The sequence below is a fragment of the Aquarana catesbeiana genome, linkage group LG12 (genome assembly GCF_042186555.1).
Source record: "Aquarana catesbeiana isolate 2022-GZ linkage group LG12, ASM4218655v1, whole genome shotgun sequence".
Taxonomy (NCBI): domain Eukaryota; kingdom Metazoa; phylum Chordata; class Amphibia; order Anura; family Ranidae; genus Aquarana; species Aquarana catesbeiana.
This window is the reverse complement of record NC_133335.1, coordinates 55515320-55536627: the sequence shown is the minus strand read 5'-3', so window position 1 is coordinate 55536627 and position 21308 is coordinate 55515320. Positions and strand designations below refer to the sequence as shown.

Below are 21308 nucleotides of genomic sequence, written 5' to 3'. Positions count from 1 at the left end.
CCACTGGCCCAGATACTCCTCTTCTCAGGTCCCTCTTTGCTGCTCCTGACCCCTCCCTCCTATCGAGTGCCCCCACAGTCAGCAGCTTCCTATGGGGGCACCTGAGCCGAGTCACAGCTCCTTGTGTCCATTCAGACACGGAGCCACGACCCTGCCCCACCCCCTCTCCCCTGATTGGCTGACTGACTTTGATTGACAGCCGTGGGAGCCAATGGTGTCGCTGCTGTGTCTCAGCCAATGAAGAGTAGTGTCTCGGATGGCTTAAACATTCGTAGAGATTGCTGAAGAGAGATGGGGCTCAGGTAAGTAGTTAGAGGGGTGCTGGGGTGACTGCTACACACAGAAGGTTTTTTTATCTTAATGCGTAGAATACATTAGGCTAAAAAAACATTCTGCCTTTACAACTCCTTTAAGCACAAATCTGAAGCCTAGCCTCACTAAACTAAGCCCAATTCCTACATTCATTTTGGGCCAACTCACACTACTGTAGTCCCTCATGGTGCGCTAACATGTGCATTACCGTATTCAGAATTTTCTTTAAACTAAACCTGTGCTTTGCCCGTGTACTGTAAATGTATTTTAAAAACTGTGTATACTGTACCGTGTATTTTGGCAGAAATGCATCAATTTGTAAACCTGGAAGAGAAACAAAACAAAGTTTAAAACACATTAAACTTAATTCACAAACAAAAGAAAAGCATAAAGATCTTGATTTTAGCCATGTGACTGCAATTTTCATTTACGTGTCCTTGCACTCTGCTAAAAATAACTGTCACTTTTTTAAAACTAACTAACTTTATCTTGGTGTGTTAGCTTTGTGAATTGAGTCTTTAACCAGTTAACGACTGCACGCCGCAGTTGTACTGTGGCAGGTTGGCTCTCCTGCGTGAAGCTCCGTCATTGTACGTCGGCTCGCGCAGTAGCGGGTGGGCGTGCGCCACCGCTGGCGCACCTTCGCGCCCGCTGCATGCTGCGGGAGCATACCAGTGGGTTGGGCGGACTCGATGTCCACCAGCGACCCACGATCGTGGTGAGGAGAGGATCTGCCTTTGTAAACAATTCTGACAGATGGCAGAGATCTACTGTTCCCAATGATCGGGAGCAGTGATCTCTGTCGTGTCCCAGGCAGCCCTTCCCCCTACAGTTAGAACACGCTGAGGGACCACAGTTAACCCCTTGATCGCCCCCTAGTGTTAACCCCTTCCCTGCCAGTGTCTTTTTTACAATGATCAGTGCATTTTTATAGCACTAATCAATGTAATAATGTCACCGGTCCCCAAAAAGTGTAATTTGGGGTCAGATTTGTCCGCCGCAATGTCGCAGTCCTGCTAAAAATCGCAGATCACTGCCATAACCAGCAGAAACAATATAAAAAAAAATCCCTAAATCTATCCCCTAGCTTGTAGACGCAATAACTTTTGTGCAAACCAATCAATTTACGCCTATTGCAATTTTTTTTACCAAAAATATGTTGAAGAATATATATATTGGCCTAAACTGATGAATATTTTTTAATATATATTTTTTGAATATGTATTATAGCAGAAAGTAAAAAAGAATTTTTTTTTGTTGCTTTTTGTTTTTTTATAGTGCAAAAAATAAAAACCGCAGAGGTGATCAAATACCACCAAAAGAAAGCTCTATTTGTGGAAAAAAAAAGGACGTAAATTTTGTTTGGGTACAGCGTCGCGTGACCACGCAATTGTCAGTTAAAGCAATGCAGTGCGTATGGCAAAAAAATGGCTTGGTCATTAAGGAGGCAAAACCTTCCGGTCCTTAAGTGGTTAAGCAGGTTGAGTTTAATACTGCCCCAGCCGGGAGGGTTAGAGTTAACATGCTTCCTGGGTTCCTCTTTCCTCTGTAGGTATGCTGGGGCAGTGAGAAAGCCTGAGTTAGGGAGACTGTGGGGGAAATTTACTAAAACTGGAGCGTGGAAAATCTGGTGCAGCTCTGCACAGAAACCAATCCGCTTCCAGGTTTTATTATCAAAGCTTAATTGAACAAGCTGAAGTTAAAAGCTGATTGGCTACCATGAACATCTGCAGCAGATTTTGCACTCTCCAGTTTTAGTAAATCAACCCCACTGTGTAATTTATACTTTATGCTGCAAATTCTCAGTAAAGTTTTTGAAACTGCCCTTGCTAAAGATAAATCCACTGTGCACTTCACGTGCACTTTGAAGTGCTGTCATAGTTGGTTGGTGGGGTTGAAAAAAGACACAAGTCCAACCTGTGTGTGTGCTTTTATGTCGATATTACATTGTAAATCCCTGTATGTTATGGTCGTTTAGGTGCTTATCTAATAGTTTTTTTAAATTATCTATGCTCCCTGCTGAAACCACTGCTTGTGGAAGAGAATTCCACATGCTTACCGCTCTTACCATAAAGAACCCTCTACGCAGTTTAAGGTTAAACCGCTTTTCTTTTAATTTTATTGAATGGCCATGTGTCTTTTTATATTCCCTTGCTGAAAAGTTTTATCCCTACTGTGAGGTCACCAGTATGGTATTTGTACATTGAAATCATTTCCCCTCTCTAGCGTCTCTTTTCCAGAGAGAACAAGTTCAGTGCTTGTAACCTTTCCTCATAACTGATATCCTCCAGTCCCTTTATTAGTTTTGTTGCCCTTTTCTGGACTCCCTACAGTTCCAGTACATCCTTCCTGAGGACTGGTGCCCAGAACTGGACAACATACTCCAGGTGCGGCCGGACCAGAGTCTTGTAGAGTGTGAGAATTATCATTTTATCTCTGGAGTTAATCCCCTTTTTAATGCATGCAAATATTTTGTTGGCTTGCAGCAGCTTGGCATTGCATGCCATTGCTGAGCCTGTCATCTACTAGGACCCCCAGGTCCTTTTCCATTCTAGATTTCCCCAGAGGTTCTCCCCCTAGTGAGTAGATTGCATTCATATTTTTGGCACCCAAATGCATTATTTTGTAGATCTGAGGAGGACATGTACGGAAAATAAAAAAACAGAAGTTTTGCTTGCACATGACTAGATCTACTGATTACCAACAATACAGACCTGATAACAGATGTGGAAATACGGGGCAATTTAGGTAACAACGATCACAGGTCAATTAGTTTCAGTATAAATCACACGAATAGGAGACATGAAGGGAACACAAAGACACTGAATTTCAAAAGAGCCAACTTCCCTAAACTACAAACCTTGCTAAAAGGCATAAATTGGGATAAAATATTAGGAACAAAGAATACAGAGGAGAGATGGGTTTGCTTTAAGAGCATATTAAATAAGGGCATTAGCCAATGTATCCCATTGGGTAATAAATTTAAAAGAGCGAACAAACATCCTGGATGGCTTAACTCCAATGTAAAAATGCATATAAAAGCAAAGGAGAAGGCCTTCAAAAAATACAAGGTGGAGGGATAATCCATAGCATTCAGAATTTATAAAGAATGCAATAAGAAATGTAAGGGTGCAATTAGGATGGCTAAGATAGAACATGAAAGACACATAGCGGAGGAGAGCAAAAAAAATCCCAAGAAATTCTTTAAGTATGTAAACAGTAAAAAAGGGAGGACAGACCATATTGGCCCCATAAAGAATGAGGAAGGACATCTGGTTACAAAGGATGGGGAGATGGCAGAGGTATTGAATTTATTCTTCTCCTCAGTATTCACGAGTGAATCGGGGGGCTTCAGTAACCAACACTGCAGTGTTTATCCTCATGACACAACACAGGAAGCACCTACATGGTTAACAGAGGACGGAATTAAAATTAGACTTGAGAAACTTAACATTAATAAATCACCGGGACCAGATGGCTTGCATCCGAGGGTACTTAGGGAACTCAGTCAGGTGATTGCCAGACCGTTGTTCCTAATTTTTACAGACAGTCTATTGACTGGAATGGTGCCAGCTGATTGGAGAAAAGCCAATGTAGCACCAATATTTAAAAAGGGCCCAAAAAACATCCCTGGGAATTACAGACCAGTTAGCCTAACATCAATAGTATGTAAACTCTTGGAGGGGATGATAAGGGACTATATACAAGATTTTAGTAATAAGAATGATATCATTAGCAGTAATCAGCATGGATTCATGAAGAATCGTTCTTGCCAAACCAATCTATTAACCTTCTATGAGGAGGTGAGTTGCCATCTAGATAAAGGAAGGCCCGTAGACGTGGTGTATCTGGATTTTGCAAAAGCATTTGACACAGTTCCCCATAAACGTTTACTGTACAAAATAAGGTGCGTTGGCATGGACCATAGGGTGAGTACATGGATTGAAAACTGGCTACAAGGGCGTGTTCAGAGGGTGGTGATAAATGGGGAGTACTCAGAATGGTCAGGGGTGGGTAGTGGGGTCCCCCAGGGTTCTGTGCTGGGACCAATCCTATTTAATTTGTTCATAAACGATCTGGAGGATGGGATAAACAGTTCAATCTCTGTATTTGCAGACGATACTAAGCTAAGCAGGGCAATAACTTCTCCGCAGGATGTGGAAATCTTGCAAAAAGACCTGAACAAATTAATGGGGTGGGCGACTACATGGCAAATGAGGTTCAATGTAGAAAAATGTAAAATAATGCATTTGGGTGTCAAAAATATGAATGCAATCTATACACTGGGGGGAGAACCTCTGGGGGAATCTAGGATGGAAAAGGACTTGGGGGTCCTAGTGGATGATAGGCTCAGCAACGGCATGCAATGCCAAGCTGCTGCTAATAAAGCAAACAGAATATTGGCATGCATTAAAAGGGGGATCAACTGCAGAGATAAAACGATAATTCTCCCGCTCTACAAGACTCTGGTCCGCCCGCACCTGGAGTATGCTGTCCAGTTCTGGGCACCAGTCCTCAGGAGGGACGTACTGGAAATGGAGCGAGTACAAAGAAGGGCAACAAAGCTAATAAAGGGTCTGGAGGATCTTAGTTATGAGGAAAGGTTGCGAGCACTGAACTTATTCTCTCTGGAGAAGAGACGCTTGAGAGGGGATATGATTTCAATTTACAAATACTGTACTGGTGACCCCACAATAGGGATAAAACTTTTTCGCAGAAGAGAGTTTAATAAGACTCGTGGCCACTCATTGCAATTAGAGGAAAAGAGGTTTAACCTTAAACTACGTAGAGGGTTCTTTACTGTAAGAGCGGCAAGGATGTGGAATTCCCTTCCACAGGCGGTGGTCTCAGCGGGGAGCATTGATAGCTTCAAGAAACTATTAGATAATCACCTGAATGACCGCAATATACAGGGATATGTAATGTAATACTGACACATAATCACACACATAGGTTGGACTTGATGGACTTGTGTCTTTTTTCAACCTCACCTACTATGTAACTATGTAACTATGATTAAATTATATAAATCAGCAGAGCTTCCCCTCATTTCAGATGTACAGTGTCTGCACTTCCAAGTGCACTTGTAGTGCACAGTGGATTTGCCTTTAGTAAATCAACTCCATAGTTTACAATTCGGGTCAGTTAAACACATTGGGGTATGAAGACATCAGCACAAGAGTTAATCTAGTGTGAAGACACCAGTGGTTACCAAGGGTAACGAAGGTCTCTCTAGCAGCCTGCTGTAAGTGTGTACATATGGCAGATGGCAGGTGTCTTTGCTCTGTCTCTGTGAGCGGTCCTTCTCCCATAGTACAGAAGCAGATCAGCACCTCACAGGTCCTCAGCTTGTTTACATGTAAGGAAGAGGAAGAGTAAAGTGAATGTACGCATGGAGCGCGCGCTAGGCGTACAGTAGGGCCCTATTCCGTTACTGGGAGTGAGGTAGCAGAGATACACTGGACCGGTGGAAAGGGCATCGGCTTAGCATATCCCTCCTGAATTCAACAGTGACCATGGTGGTGTTTATTAACGTCAAGAAAATGAACTAGAGTTCAGTCGTCTGTTCAAGTAAAGCTACCCCATGTGTAAGGTAGTGACCCTATTCAAGGTGCCTAGAGTAGCCCAGAAGAACCCACCCCGGGGTAGGTCTCCTATGTGATCCACACTTGGTGACGAACCAGGAGGGGAACATGGAGGAGGTACCACCCGCCTACTCCCCCTACAAGCCTGTATGCACTAAAAGCTATAACATAGCTCCCAACTGTCCCTAATTTTGAGGGACTGTCCCTGATTTGGAGCAATGTCCCTCTGTCCCTCATTCCTCCTCATTTGTCCCTCATTTTGGTCTGATCTATATAGTTGTATATAAAATGCACTTTTTATCTATAAAAAAGTGTTTTGCAGCACTAAACCTTTCATCTGATTTCTAAATGGCTGCATTTGTAAATTCCAAAAGCCAGTATTAAGGAATAGTATTGGTAAAAAAAAAGGACTTGTGGGTTTAACCAATCTTGTTTTTTTGTACAATTCTCCTTTAAGGGGGCGTGGCAAGGGGTGTGTCCTATGCCTGCATACTTTTGCAGGAGGTATGGCAATAATCAGAGTTTCCCTGGATCTAACCAATGAGAAAATTATACCCAACACTCAACCATCATTTGTATGAATTACTATTTGTCTAAAAGTAGGTGTAGGTTTCAGAAAGGTATACAAAGCTCTTTATGAATGTTTATCTACATCCTTCTCGGTCTGTCTGTGTCTTTCACTGTATTGCCTCGTACACAGGATCAGACTTTCCGACAACAAAACCGTGGATTTTTGTTTGAAGGGTGTTGGCTCCAACTTGTCTTGCATACACACGGCGATCACACAAATGTTGGCTAACAATTACGAATGTAGTGAGGTACAAGACGTACGGCGAGCCGATGTGGTATCTCCATTACGAACGCTAGTTTTACAAGACCGAGCGCTTCCGGCTCGTCCTGGATTCCGAGCATGCGTGTTTGTACTTCAGACTTTTGTCCGACGGACTTGTGTACACACGATCGGAAAATCCGACAACACACATTTGTTGGCGGAAAATTTGAGAGCATGCTAGCCAAGTCCGTCAACAAATGTCCGATGGAACACACACATGGTCGGATTTTCCGCCAACAAGCTCACATCTAACATTTCCCGTCAGAAAATCCGTGTACGGGGCATAAGTCTGCATTCGTCCATCATATCACATCACATTTAGTCTGTCTTTCTCAGAATTATTAAGTATATTTATTTGCATTTACCCATTACTGCGCATCCTCATGCATTTATATTGTCAATGTATGCTTAGGTGAATCTAAACAAACGTATGCCTTAAAGTGATTGTAAAGTCTCATTTAAAAATTAAAAAGATTTAAAACCCCCTCTTATTGAGTGCCCCCTCAGTCAGCAGTTTGCTATGGGGGCACTGGAACCAAGTCACAACTCCGTGTGTCCATTCAGTCATGGTGCCTCAACCCGGCCCTGCCCCCTCTCTCCCCAGATTGGCTAACTGAGTTTGATTGACAGCCAATGGTGCCGCTGCTGTGTCTCAGACAATCAGGAAAAGTGTCCCAGATGGCTTAGACATTCGTGGACATTGCTGGAGAGAGATGGGGCTCAGGTAAGTAAGTAGGGGGTGCTGGGGTGGCTGCTACACACAAAAGGTTGCTTTAAGATGAAAAATCTTTTGCCTTTACAACTCCTTTAAGGCAGGGGTAGGTAAACTTTGAGAAGTGGAGATCTACCTGGGCAACATTGAAGACATCAAAGATCACCAGGGTGTGGCACCCTTTTTTTTTTTTAAGAAATTAACTAGCAAGCCCCCAAAAAGTAAAAGTAAAAACAGCACGAAGAAAACTTAGAAAAATCTTATAAGCTTTCCCCTAACGCAGGTCGTCAGACACTATAGCTAGCTTCTGTGTTCTTCACCTATAGCAACCCCCTTTTTCATAAGGCTAGCAGGCCTACCGGTACTCAGTTGCCCCCAGGTCTTATACAAAATGCTATAGTGCCTGGCCACCACGCCAGGGCAGGCCCCAACTGAGCAAAGCAAATGGCTACTTGTGGTTAGAAAACAGGCAGAGTGGTTCAATGACAGTCCAGGTACATGGCAGGCAAGGGTCAGAATAGTCGGGGTCAGAGGCGTAGCTTGAAGCTTGTGGGCCCAATGCAAAAGTTGACCTGGGGACCCCCACTACCACCTGCCACCTCCACCAAGCGCCAAGATACTCCAAGTGGCTAAACAGTTAGAATACCCTAGAGCAGGGGTAGACAACCATTGAGAGGTACAGATCTACCTGAACATAAAAGAGATCAACGATCACCGGGGTTCAGCACCTTTTGTAAGAAATTATCCAGCAAGGCCTAACTAAACAGTAAGGAAAAGTTTTAAAAATGTCACTGTAAAAATATAAATGTGTCAGTCAGTAGAGCAGTGGATGGTGTCAGTAGAGCCATGGATGGTGTCAGTTAGTAGAGCAGTGGATGGTGTCAGTAGAGCCGTGGATGGTGTCAGTTAGTAGAGCAGTGGATGGTGTCAGTAGAGCTGTGTATGGTGTCAGTAGAGCAGTGAATGGTGTCAGTAGAGCAGTGAATGGTGTCAGTAGAGCAGTGGATGGTGTCAATAGAGAAGTGGAAGGTGTCGGTAGAGCAGTGGATGGTGTCAGTAGAGCAGTGGATGGTGTCAGCAGAACAGTGGAAGGTGTCAGTAGAGCAGTGGATGGTGTCAGTAAAACAGTGGAAGGTGTCTGTAGAACAGTGGAAGGTGTCTGTAGAGCAGTGGATGGTGTCAGTAGAGCTGTGTACTTTATGGTGTCAGTAGAGCAGTGGATGGTGTCAGTAGAGCTGTGTATGGTGTCAGTAGAGAAGTGGATGGTGTCAGTAGAGTAGTGGATGGTGTCAGTAGAGTAGTGGATGGTGTCAGTAGAGCAGTGGATGGTATCAGTAGAGCAGTGGATGGTGTCAGAGCATTGTATGGTGTCAGTAGAGCAGTGGAAGGTGTCAGTAGAGCAGGGTATGGTGTCAGTAGAGCAGTGGAAGGTGACAGTCAGTAGAGCAGTGGATGGTGGCAGTCAGTAGAGCAGTGGAAGGTGTCAGTAGAGCAGGGGATGGTGTCAGTAGAGCAGTGGAAGGTGACAGTCAGCAGAGCAGTGGATGGTGGCAGTCAGTAGAGAAGTGGAAGGTGTCAGTACAGCAGTTGAAGGTGTCAGTAGAGCAGTGGATGGTGTCAGTAGAGCAGTGGAATGTGACAGTCAGTAGAGCAGTGGATGGTGTTAGTAGAGCAGTGGAAGGTGTCAGTACAGCAGTGGAAGGTGTCAGTACAGCAGTGGAAGGCGTCAGTAGGGCAGTGGATAAAGAGAATATGATTACTTATGCGCTAACCAATACCAACTAATATAATGACATAAAACAGCCAATGGCAGTTGCCAACACTATGTGTCCCCACACTTACTAAAAATAAAAAGTGTGGCACTGTCCCTAATTCAATAAAACAAAGTGTAAAAATACATAACACAAAAAGACCTATTGGGTACTAAATCAAAACCCCAGTGCTGTAAGAGGTTCAGATGAATGTACAAATAAGCAAATAATGTAAGGAACATCAATAACAGAGATCATTAAAACTCTACTGGATATTACAACTAAAAACACCAATGCTGCTCATAATTAAAAATGTGCAAACAAAGCGGAATAAATAAATAAAAAAAAAAAAATACCATATATACAGATCAAATTCATCAATGAAGTTCAATTGAATCTGCAAATATCAAATAAATAAGACATAAAAATGAATAATACCCTGCTGGATATTGCAACCAAATGCACAAGTGCTGCAAATATTAAAAAATGTGCAAACAAAGCAAGATAATTCTACATGCAGATAAAGTTCATTAATGCGTTAGCAATATCCAAATAAGATGACCCTGCTGGCATTGCAACCAAATGTATATTAGTATTCCGTGCTCAGGACAGACACCAATACGAACTGCAGCCCCCCCAGACAAGGAAAACACCTAGGTGAAGTCCAAATGCTATAAACTATAAAAAATAGGGGATTGGCGCTGTTCACTGTTAAAATAATAGTAAAACCTCTCACTACAAGGGAAAAAACTGCGTTACAAATCTGAGTAAATAAATTCGTGAAAAAACGGTGAAAAAGTATACTTCAATACGTATAATCACATACAATGGTATATATATATCCACGAATATGACTGAGGCTACCAATAAACATACGAACTACTTGCAGTAAAAAATTAAAATATATACAGAAAATAGAAATGAAAAATAAATTAAAATATACAAGAATAACGAAAATATCAAAAAATAAAATGTATGTATATAAAGGAGTGCCCTGAAAAACAATAAGTGATAAACAATCCAAATGGTATTATACCAATAATGTGTTTTAGAATCAAAATTGTGATCATGCAAAAAAGTGAAACAAAAAATCTTTGTAAAATTTTAAAATCTAAAATTGTGATCACATACCAAGTTAAGCAATGGTAAAAAAAAAAAAAAAAAAAAAATTTTTTGGGAAAATCTACAAAACAGCGATGATAGTCCGTGCATATAAAATTTCAAAAAAGTGTCCGTGCATACAAAAAAATCAAAAGTGTGCTGCATATATAAAAAAAATAGTCCTGTGTATATAAAAAATCCTTGTGCAGAAATCTGATGTGTCTCCAAGTGGTTCCGGATGTATTTGTTGGGATTGGTGTGAACCGTCCTATATGGAACCCCCACTAGTGTCCCCACTCACCGGAACGCCCAACCCCTGCAGGGGTAATAGGCATATAGACGTGAATCCAATGGTCCAAGCGATCGATGTCCCCTTCACCGACTTTTCTCCACTTGTGTCACCAATGTGATCTTAATGGCATCCACCGGGATAAAATTCCATATACAGGGAGAAGAGAAGAGCCTTGTAGCATAAATCCAAAGATTACTTTATTTGGTTATTCAAGCTTACATTAAAAAAGTTAAAACAAAAAACTAGCAGCTCTCTGCCAGCTGGCTCCACGCCAGAAGTCGCAGACAGTGAAGTGGTAGCGGCGTGCGTTCCACGGCCCGTCTACCAAAAACCGGAAGTGAACAGCAGATGACAGATGACGTCTCAGATGACGTCTTGATTACAAAACGCGCAAGGCGTGGCCACTTGGTACGCATACGTCGCTCTATCTTCTGTTTATGCTGTTCACTTCCGGTTTTTGGTAGACGGGCCGTGGAACGCACGCCGCTACCACTTGACTGTCTGCGGCTTTTTGTATGCACGGACACTTTTTTGAAATTTTATATGCACGGACTATCATCGCTGTTTTTCAGATTTTCCAAAAAAAATTTTTTTATTTTTTTTTATTTTTACCATTGCTTAACTTGGTATGTGATCACAATTTTAGATTTTAAAATTTTACAAAGATTTTTTTGTTTCAATTTTTTGCATGATCACAATTTTGATTCTAAAACACATTATTGGTATAATACCATTTGGATTGTTTATCACTTATTGTTTTTCAGGGCACTCCTTTATATACATACATTTTATTTTATTTTTTTATTTTTTTGTTATTCTTGTATATTTTAATTTATTTTTCATCTCTATTTTCTGTATATATTTTCATTTTTTACTACAAGTAGTTCGTATGTTTATTGGTAGCCTCAGTCATATTCGTGGATATATATATACCATTGTATGTGATTATACGCATTGAAGTTTACTTTTTCACCGTTTTTTTCACGAATTTATTTACTCAGATTTGTAACGCAGTTTTTTCCCTTGTAGTGAGAGGTTTTACTATTATTTTAACAGTGAACAGCGCGAATCCCCTATTTTTTATAGTTTATTGCAACCAAATGCACCAGTGCTGTAAGAAATCAAAATATGTGCAAATATGGCGAATAGGTAAACCAAATAAATTTCATAGGATAATAAAGTTCATCAATAAAGTGTCATTTTTTGTGTTTCACATCCCACATCAATATGTCCAAGTAAATAAATAAATCAAACAGATCCCAGTGGTGATAGACGTGCATATATGAAGAAATCCTTAAGTGATGGTGTGATCACTCCGTTTGTGCTAACAGCTCACCTCACATCAAGACCATTGATTTTTTACAGCACTGGTGCTTTTGGTTGCAATATCCAGTACCAATACCAATATCCAATACCCCGGCCCAGGTATTGGATAGATTAGTTGCCCGGCGGGTGTGGAGAGACGACTCTTTGTACATCTTGCTGCATGTATGCGTTCCTTGATCATCCGATCGAGGGCGAATACTGCTGTGCAAAATGTAAGGACATTGTTTCCCTGGAAGCCCAGGTTCTGAATCTGGGGAAGCAACTGTCAGCACTGAGAAGTCCCTCCATACTAAAGGAGAGCAAGGAACGTACACGGCAGGTGCCGGAAGGGGCCAGCACAGAGGCGGGTGGAGACATAGAGGTGCAGGCACTAGCAAAGAGTAGATGGGTGACAGTCAGGAAGGGTAGAGGGGGAAGTGCCAGGGAGGCCGATCCAGGACTGGAGCATCCCAATAAGTATGCTCCATTGAGTGACATTGGTGAAACCAGTCAGGGACCAGCACTGCTGGAGCTGAGGGACTCTCCTACCTGCCGGGGGAAGAACTCCTCCAGTGAGAGGGGGGGGAGGGAAAGGAAAGACAGATTCTGGTGGTAGGGGACTCAATTCTTAGAAGGACAGAGAGGGCAATCTGTAACCAAGACCTGAAGCGCCGAACAGTATGTTGTCTACCGGGCGCTCGGGTTCGGCACATCACGGATCTTGTGGACAGATTACTGGGAGGGGCTGGGGAAGACCCAGCTGTCATGGTGCACGTTGGCACCAATGACAAAGTCAGAGGCAGATAGAGTGTCCTAAAGAACGATTTTAGGGACTTAGGAGCTAAATTGGGGAAAAGGACCTCCAAGGTAGTATTCTCAGGAATACTACCGGTACATTGAGCCACACCAGAAAGGCAGAGGGAGATTAGGGAAGTAAACAAGTGGCTGAAGAGCTGGTGTAGTAAGGAGGGGTTTGGGTTCCTGGAGGACTGGGCCGACTTCTCAGTCGATAACCGGTACTATAGAAGGGACGGACTGCACCTAAATGAGGAGGGTGCAGATCTGCTGGGAATGAAGATGGCCAAAAAGTTAGAGGGGTTTTTAAACTAGGCAATGGGGGGGAGGGTCCAGAGGTAGAGATAGTCAGCGCAGAAGATATTCCAGAGGGTAGTATTGGGGGCATTAGTGGTAGGTTAACCAAAGCACAAAAACACAAGGTAAGTATAGTAGCAAGTCCTAGTTGGCAATCTCGAAACACCCAATACAAAGACAATACGTGACCGGTCTAAACTATGTGGCATGTTCACCAATGCCAGGAGCATGGCGGACAAGATGGGTGAACTAGAGATACTGTTGTACGAGGAGGATTTGGATTTTGTGGGAATTTCAGAGACCTGGTTCAACAGCTCTCATGATTGGCTGGCAAACATTCAAGGGTATACCATTTACCGCAAGGATAGAGATGGTAAAAAAGGGGGAGGGGTATGCCTATATATCAAGAATAATGTACAAGTGAATGTGAGAGATGACATCACTGAGGGAGCTAGGGAGGAGGTGGAATCCTTATGGGTAGAGTTCCAAAGGGATGAAACTAAGGGGAAAATAATACTGGGAGCATGCTATAGACCCCCTAAACTGAGGGAGGAAGTGGAGACAGATCTCCTATCACAATTTGGATTAGCAGCAAGGATGGGAAGTGTTATCATAATGGGGGATTTTAATTATCCAGACATAGACTGGGCGGAGGGAACCACGCATTCATTTAAGGCTCGCCAGTTCCTTAATGTCTTGCAGGACAATTTTATGGGTTAGATGGTAGACGCACCAACTAGAAATAAAACATTACTGGATCTACTGATTACCAACAATACAGACCTGATCACGGATGTGGAAATACGGGGCAATTTAGGTAACAGCGATCACAGGTCAATTCGTTTCATTATAAATCACACAAATAGGAAACATAAAGGGGATACAAAGACACTGAATTTCAAAAGAGCCAACTTCCCTAAACTACAAACCTTGCTAAAAGGCATAAATTGGGATAAAATATTAGGAACAAAGAATACGGAGGAGAGATGGGTTTGCTTTAAGAGCATATTAAATAAGGGCATTAGCCAATGTACCCCATTGGGTAATAAATTTAAAAGAGCGAACAAAAGCCCTGGATGGCTTAACTCCAATGTAAAAATGAATATAAAAACAAAGGAGAAGGCCTTCAAAAAATACAAGGTTGAGGGATGATCATCAGCATTCAGACTTTATAAAGAATGCAACAAGAAATGTAAGGGTGCAATTAGGACGGCTAAGATAGAACGTGAAAGACACATAGCAGAGGAGAGCAAAAAAAAAATCCCAAGAAATTCTTTAAGTATGTAAACAGTAAAAAAGGAGGACAGACCATATTGGCCACATAAAGAATGAGGAAGGACATCTGGTTACAAAGGATGGGGAGATGGCGAAGGTATTCAATTTATTCTTCTCCTCAGTCTTCACAAGTGAATCGGGGGCTTCAGTAACCAAAACTGCAGTGTTTATCCTCATGACACAACACAGGAAGCACCTCCATGGTTAACAGAGGACAGAATTAAAATTAGACTTGAGAAACTTAACATTAATAAATCACTGGGAGCAGATGGCTTGCTTACTTAGGGAACTCAGTCAAGTAATTGCCAGACCGTTGTTCCTAATTTTACTACTAACCTTCTATGAGGAGGTGAGTTGCCATCTAGATAAAGGAAGGCCCGTAGACGTGGTGTATCTGGATTTTGCAAAAGCATTTGACACAGTTCCCCATAATACTGTACAAAATAAGGTCCGTTGGCATGGACCATAGGGTGAGTACATGGATTGAAAACTGGCTACAAGGGCGAGTTCAGAGGGTGGTGATAAATGGGGAGTACTCGGAATGGTCGGGGGTGGGTAGTGGGGTTCCCCAGGGTTCTGTGCTGGAACCAATCCTATTTAATTTGTTCATAAACGACCTGGAGGATGGGATAAACAGTTTAATCTCTGTATTTGCAGACGATACTAAGCTAAGCAGGGCAATAACTTCTCCTCAGGATGTGGAAACCTTGCAAAAAGATCTGAACAAATTAATGGGGTGGGCAACTACATGGCAAATGAGGTTCAATGTAGAAAAATGTAAAATAATGCATTTGGGTGGCAAAAATATGAATGCAATCTATACACTGGGGGGAGAACCTCTGGGGGAATCTAGGATGGAAAAGGACTTGGGGGTCCTAGTAGATGATAGGCTCAGCAATGGCATGCAATGCTAAGCTGCTGCTAACAAAGCAAACAGAATATTGGCATGCATTAAAAAGGGGATCAACTCCAGAGATAAAACGATAATTCTCCCACTCTACAAGACTCTGGTCCGGCCACACCTGGAGTATGCTGTCCAGTTCTGTGCAACAGTCCTCAGTAAGGATGTACTGGAAATGGAGCGAGTACAAAGAAGGGCAACAAAGCTAATAAAGGGTCTGGAGGATCTTAGTTATGAGGAAAGGTTGCGAGCACTGAACTTATTCTCTCTGGAGAAGAGACGCTTGAGAGGGGATATGATTTTGATATACAAATACCGTACTGGTGACCCTACAATAGAACTAAAAATTTTTCACAGAAGAGAGTTTAACAAGACTCGTGGCCACTCATTAACATTAGAAGAAAAGAGGTTTAACCTTAAACTACGTAGAGGGTTCTTTACTGTAAGAGCGGCAAGGATGTTGAATTCCCTTCCACAGGCGGTGGTATCAGCAGGGAGCATCGATAGCTTCAAGAAACTATTAGATAAGCACCTGAATGACCGCAACATACAGGGATATATAATGTAATACTGACACATAATCACACACATAGGTTGGACTTGATGGACTTGTGTCTTTTTTCAACCTCACCTACTATGTAACTATGTAACTATGTAACTTATCTTGAGGTCAGTTTCAGCTGAGTGAGCACAGTCATTATCATTATAGAGAAAACCCAGAGCCTTGAAAAATGCTTCAACTGACCCCAGCGCTGGACTGGAACAAAAATTTGGTCCTGGACTACATCCAGACTGGAACGCTTTAATTTTACAAACGCACAAAAACAGTATATAAACTATATGTAATTGTGCAAAAAAAACATAAGTAAAAACATTCCACTGTAAGTATAAATGGCTTTTTTTTTAAACTCTTTATTTAAAGAAAAAGATGCATTCCAACATTACAGACGCCTTTAGAATGACATGTGTAAGTTACATTCCATTCAATGGTAGGTCTCATAAATAACTCTATCACCTCTTTTATTATTTCACTTATTCTCCTCTGCATTTTTCTCCTCCTTCTCTCATCACTGCATGAAGTGGGAGGGCTAACGTCATTCAGGAATATTGCTACAGCCTCATTGGCTTGAATTTCAAAAACCAGCATTGCTGCACAGCCATTGGCAGAATTTCAGCAATGCAGCGGCGCTGAGGCTGAGTGGGGTTGCGCACTATGAAGTGAGGTGATGGGCAGTGTGGATGACAGGTCTCTCTCATACCGGCCATTCAGACAAACCTGCCCCCCCCTGGCCTGCTGGCTGGCCAATCCCAATGGCCACCCAAGCCTCCCCCTTCACTGGCCATTAGCCGTTCTACTTTATTTCTCTTATAGGCAGTACAGGGGTGCTCAAATTAATGGCTGCACGAGCCTCGCAGCCAATACTTTGACAGACTGTCACCAATGTTGCCAACCCCCGAAGTGGAATTTACTGGCAGGACGCCAAAATTTAAAAACGGTACCAATTTTGTACTGGCAAAAATCATGAAATTTACTGACAGCCGCATTTTTTACTAACACTGTAAAAAAGTACCTAAAATTACCGGTTTCAGTGCAAATATCAATATTTAAACTATAAACATATAGCTAATAGGGATGAGCTGAACACCCCCCGGTTCAGTTCGTGGCAGAACATGCGAATGGACCGAAAGTTCACGCGAAAATTTGAACACCATTAAAGTCTATGGGACCCAATCGTGAAAAATCAAAAGTGCACATTTTAAAGGCTAATATGCAAGTTATTGTCCTAAAAAAGTGTTTGGGGACCCGGGTCCTGCCCCAGGGGACATGTATCAATGCAAAAAAAAGTTTTAAAAACATCCGTTTTTTTAGGAGCAGTGATTTTAGTAATGCTTAAAGTGAAAAAATAAAAGTGAAATATTCCTTTAAATATTGTACCTGGGGGCGAATATAGTATGCCTGTAAAGTGGCGCGTGTTTCCCGTGTTTAGAACAGTCCCTACACAAAATTACATTTCTAAAGGAATAAAAGTCATTTAAAACTGCTTGCGGCTGTAATGTAATGTCAGGTCCAGACAATATGGATGAAAATTATTGAGAAAAACGACATGGGGACCCCCCCCCAGCCCATTGGGTCTTGTATGGATATTAAGGGGAATCCCGCACCCAAATTAAAAAAAGAACAGCAGTATACAGGCGGTCCAAACAAGACAGGGACTGTAGGTTTGTTCTTAAGTTGAATCTGTTTGTAATTTGGAACAGGTACATTTTGTAAGTGTAGCTCCAGCCAAAAAAATCAATTTTTAAGCTTTTTGGGTAACATAGGGAAGGGTTATCACTCCTGTAACATTTGTTTTGCTGTCTGTGCCCCTGTTCAGAAGATTTCACTTCACTTTCTGTCCCAATGACAATTGGATTTTGAAAATTTGGGGTTAATAGGGAAACAAGGATTGGTAATAAAGCATCAGTGAAGACACCTTTTTCCCATATTAACTCTTACAAGAGAGTTTCCCTTCCTAGGGGTAGATTTCCTCTCACTTCTTGTTGTCTCCCTCCGTTTGTAAGTAGAAGTCGTTTGTAAATTGGAGGTTTGAAAGTAGGGGACCGCCTGTATATACTATACGGCCTGCCCTATATACTCTGCAGAAAATTGGGCCTTAGGTGTTGGTAGTACCAGAACACTGTAAGCCCTCACAGTTACTCTTGGTGGGTATTGGAACGGGCCCTGCTGTGAAATATTATATCAAGAATTGTAATTACATGCCCCTGTTGAACAGAGCAGAAAAATTGGGCCTTTGGTGGTGGTGTGGTGGTGGTGCCACAACACCGTAAGCCCTCACAGTTACTCTTGGTGGGCGCTGGAACGGGCCCTGCTGTGAAATATTATATCAAGAATTGTAATTACATGCCCCTGTTGAATAGGGCAGAAAAATTGGGCCTTTGGTGGTGGTGTGGTGGTGGTGCCACAACACCGTAAGCCCTCACAGTTACTCTTGGTGGGCGCTGGAACGGGCCCTGCTGTGAAATATTATATCAAGAATTGTAATTACATGCCCCTGTTGAATAGGGCAGAAAAATTGGGCCTTTGGTGGTGGTGTGGTGGTGGTGCCACAACACTGTAAGCCCTCACAGTTACTCTTGGTGGGCGCTGGAACGGGCCCTGCTGGATGAAGGACAGGCCAGTAGCTCAGTTGCATATTGTGCAAGCTCTGGCCAGTGATCCATCCTCAAGACCCAGTAACCCAATGGATTTTCGGTTGGAAAGGTCTCCAAGTCTGATCTTGCCCCTAGGTATTCCTGCACCATGTAAATCAGATGCTGGTGATGGTTGCTGGAACCGATCAGACCTTGGGGCTGCGGACTAAGAAATTGTCTGAACGCATCGGTCAGACGGCCACGTTCTCCACTGCTCCTTCTGTGACTGACCGAAGCCTCAGCAACATGTTGTGCAGGAGGACCAAGAAATTGTAACCTCCCAGTCTCTGGAAACACATTGCACAAACCTTTCTGCAAGGCCTCCCGAAGATGTTTCATCCTCTGCTCCCTCTGCGAAGGCTGGATAAATTCCACAACCTTACCCTTGTAACCTGGATCAAGAAGGGTTGCCAGCCAGTAATGATCCCTCTCCTTGATACCACGAATCCAAGGGTCTATTTTGCAGGCTTTGCAGGATCAGGGGAGGCCATGCAGTGAAGGTTTACTGAGGCATTCGAGTCCTCTGGGTCACTAAGGATGACATAATCCACAGCCACCTCCTCCCAGCCACGTACAAATCCATGGGTTTCTGGGGATTAAAAACGATCCCCTGAAGACTGCTGCTGATGCCAGGCTGACACAATCCCCATCCTCCTCCTCCTCTTCCTGTGTGATCGGCGGGCCCGCAAGAATACTGTCTGGATAAAGGGGGCCTTGAGAGCTAAGGAAGTCCTCCTCTTCCTCCATCTGTTCTGCCTCAAGTGCCCTGTCCATTATTCCATGAAGCGTGTACTCCAACAGGAAGACAAAAGGGACGGTATCACTTATGCATGCACTGTCACTGCTCACCATCCTCGTGGCCTCCTCAAATGGTGACAGGACAGTGCATGCATCCTTGATCAGTAGCCACTGGCGTGGCAAAAAAAAGCCAAGCTACCCTGACCTTGTCCTGGTGCCCAACTCACACAGGTACTCATTGATGGCCCTCTGCTGCGTGTGCAGCCGCTGCAGCATTGTCAACGTTGAGTTCCACCTGGTGGGCATGTCACAAATGAGGCGGTTCTTGGGCAGGTTGCATTCCTTTTGAAGGTCAGCCAGCCAAGCACTGGCATTATATGACCGGCGAAAATGCCCACAGACTTTCCTGGCCTGCCTCAGGAGATCCTGTAAGCCTGGGTACCTGCACAAGAACCGCTGCACCACCAAATTAAGGACGTGAGCCAAACAGGGAACATGGGAGGAGGTTGGTGCCATTGTCGCAAACCACCATTCCTGGCTGAGGCTGGCGTGGTGTCAACCACCTCTGAGTCTGCCCCTGCAGAGCTGACAGAATCTCTGCCCCAGTGTGGCTCCTGTCCCCTAAGCAGACCAACTCAAGCACCGCATGGCATCTTCTTGCCTGAGTTCTAGCGTAGCCCCTAGAACACCTAAGGAGCACCACTGGTTCCGAGGAGAAATCTGCAGAGGAAGAGGCCATAGAGGTAGAAGAAGAGGAGGGGGTGGAAGAGAGAGGTGTGGCAGAATCACCACTACTAGCATTTTGGAGGCGTGATGGTGAAACAAGCTCCAACAATACTGCACCCTGCCCTGCATCCTTCCCAGCTGCCAGCAGAGTTACCCAGTGTGCCGTGAAAGAAAGGTAATGCCCCTGTCCATGCCTGCTGGACCATGAGTCAGCGGTAATATGCACCTTACCGCTGGCCACCCTGTCCGAGGCCAAGACATTGCCTTCCACATGCCGGTAGAGAGCCGGAATGGCCTTCCGTGAAAAGAAATGGCGTTTGGGAACCTGCCACTGAGGTACCGCACATTCCACAAATTCACGAAGGAGGGCAGAGTCTACCAGCTGAAAAGGCAAAAGTGCTAGCAATTTAGCCAAGCTAGCATTCAGCCGCTGAGCATGTGGATGGCTGGGACCGAATTTCTTTCAACGGTTTAGCAACTGGGGTAGGGAAATTTTCCTGCTACAATCGGACGTTGGTGTAGCGATAGCAGATTGCCCGCAAGTACTTGGCACACCTAATTCTACACCTTCATTCCTCTCAGTGCAGGTTTCTGAGAGGACTGAAGGTATAGTGGGGTTGGAGATCCCAGCTGATGAGGAGCAAGGAGAGGTCTGCCTTGTTCTTTGGTGTGGGTCTTTTAAGTACTGTTGCCAATGGACTGCATGGGAGGTCGACATATGTCTGGTCAAGCATGTGGTGCCCAAGCGGCTGCTGTTTTGGCCACGCTTGATAGGCTTCAGACATATGTTGCAAACAGCAATGGTGCGATCTGCTGCACATGTATCAAAAAAGGCCCACACCAAATAACTTTTCAAAATACGCAGGGAGTCAGCAGCGCCTTGCACATGCGGGGCTCTGTGGTGTGATGCAGTCGGGTAGCTGCCCTTAAGCTGGCCCCTGGAGGGCATCCTGCCTCATTGGAGTTGTGCCTCCTCCTCTCTTCTATCAAGCACCCATATAGAGTCAGGGACCTCATTATCCCTTCCCTCCTCATCACTGGAGCAAACCTGGCAGTATGCTGCAGCTGGGGGAACATGACTGGCAGTTGCTTGTCCTTCTTGTGCACCCCCCTCTCTCTGGGCTCACGTTACTGCCTTCCTCAACCTGTGTACCATCATCAGAGCCTTCAAAACGCTGCGCATCCTCCTGCAGCATGTACCCGACACTGTGGTCGAACAGTTCGGGGGACTCCTCCGTGCATGATGGTGGGGCTAGGGAAGGAGTGACTGATGACATTGAGCCGATGGAATAGGCCGCTTTAGTAGCTGCATTGGCAGGCAAACTACTCTGAGCCTGGGTGACAGAGGATGAGGAGGATGAGGACAGCTTAGTTATCCACTCTACCAACTCTTCTGCATGTTGTGGATCAACACGGCCAGCTGCCAAAAAAAAGGACAAGCATGCCCCACGGCAACGTGCTGAGGATGCACCGTGTCCACGACCAGCACTGTTG

The 21308-nt window shown here is 43.9% G+C and overlaps 1 protein-coding gene across 9 annotated transcripts in view; it reads right to left on the bottom strand.

Annotated features, from left to right (window-relative positions):
• The window catches only part of LOC141114251 (beta-1,4 N-acetylgalactosaminyltransferase 2-like), a 330459-nt gene that overhangs the window by 63392 nt on the left and 245759 nt on the right, over window positions 1-21308 (bottom strand). For all 9 annotated transcript variants that reach the window (XM_073607828.1, XM_073607829.1, XM_073607830.1 and 6 more), the window contains one exon: window positions 602-636. In XM_073607828.1, coding sequence (XP_073463929.1) covers window positions 602-636 — 35 coding nt within the window. The remainder of the gene's footprint in view (window positions 1-601; window positions 637-21308) is intronic.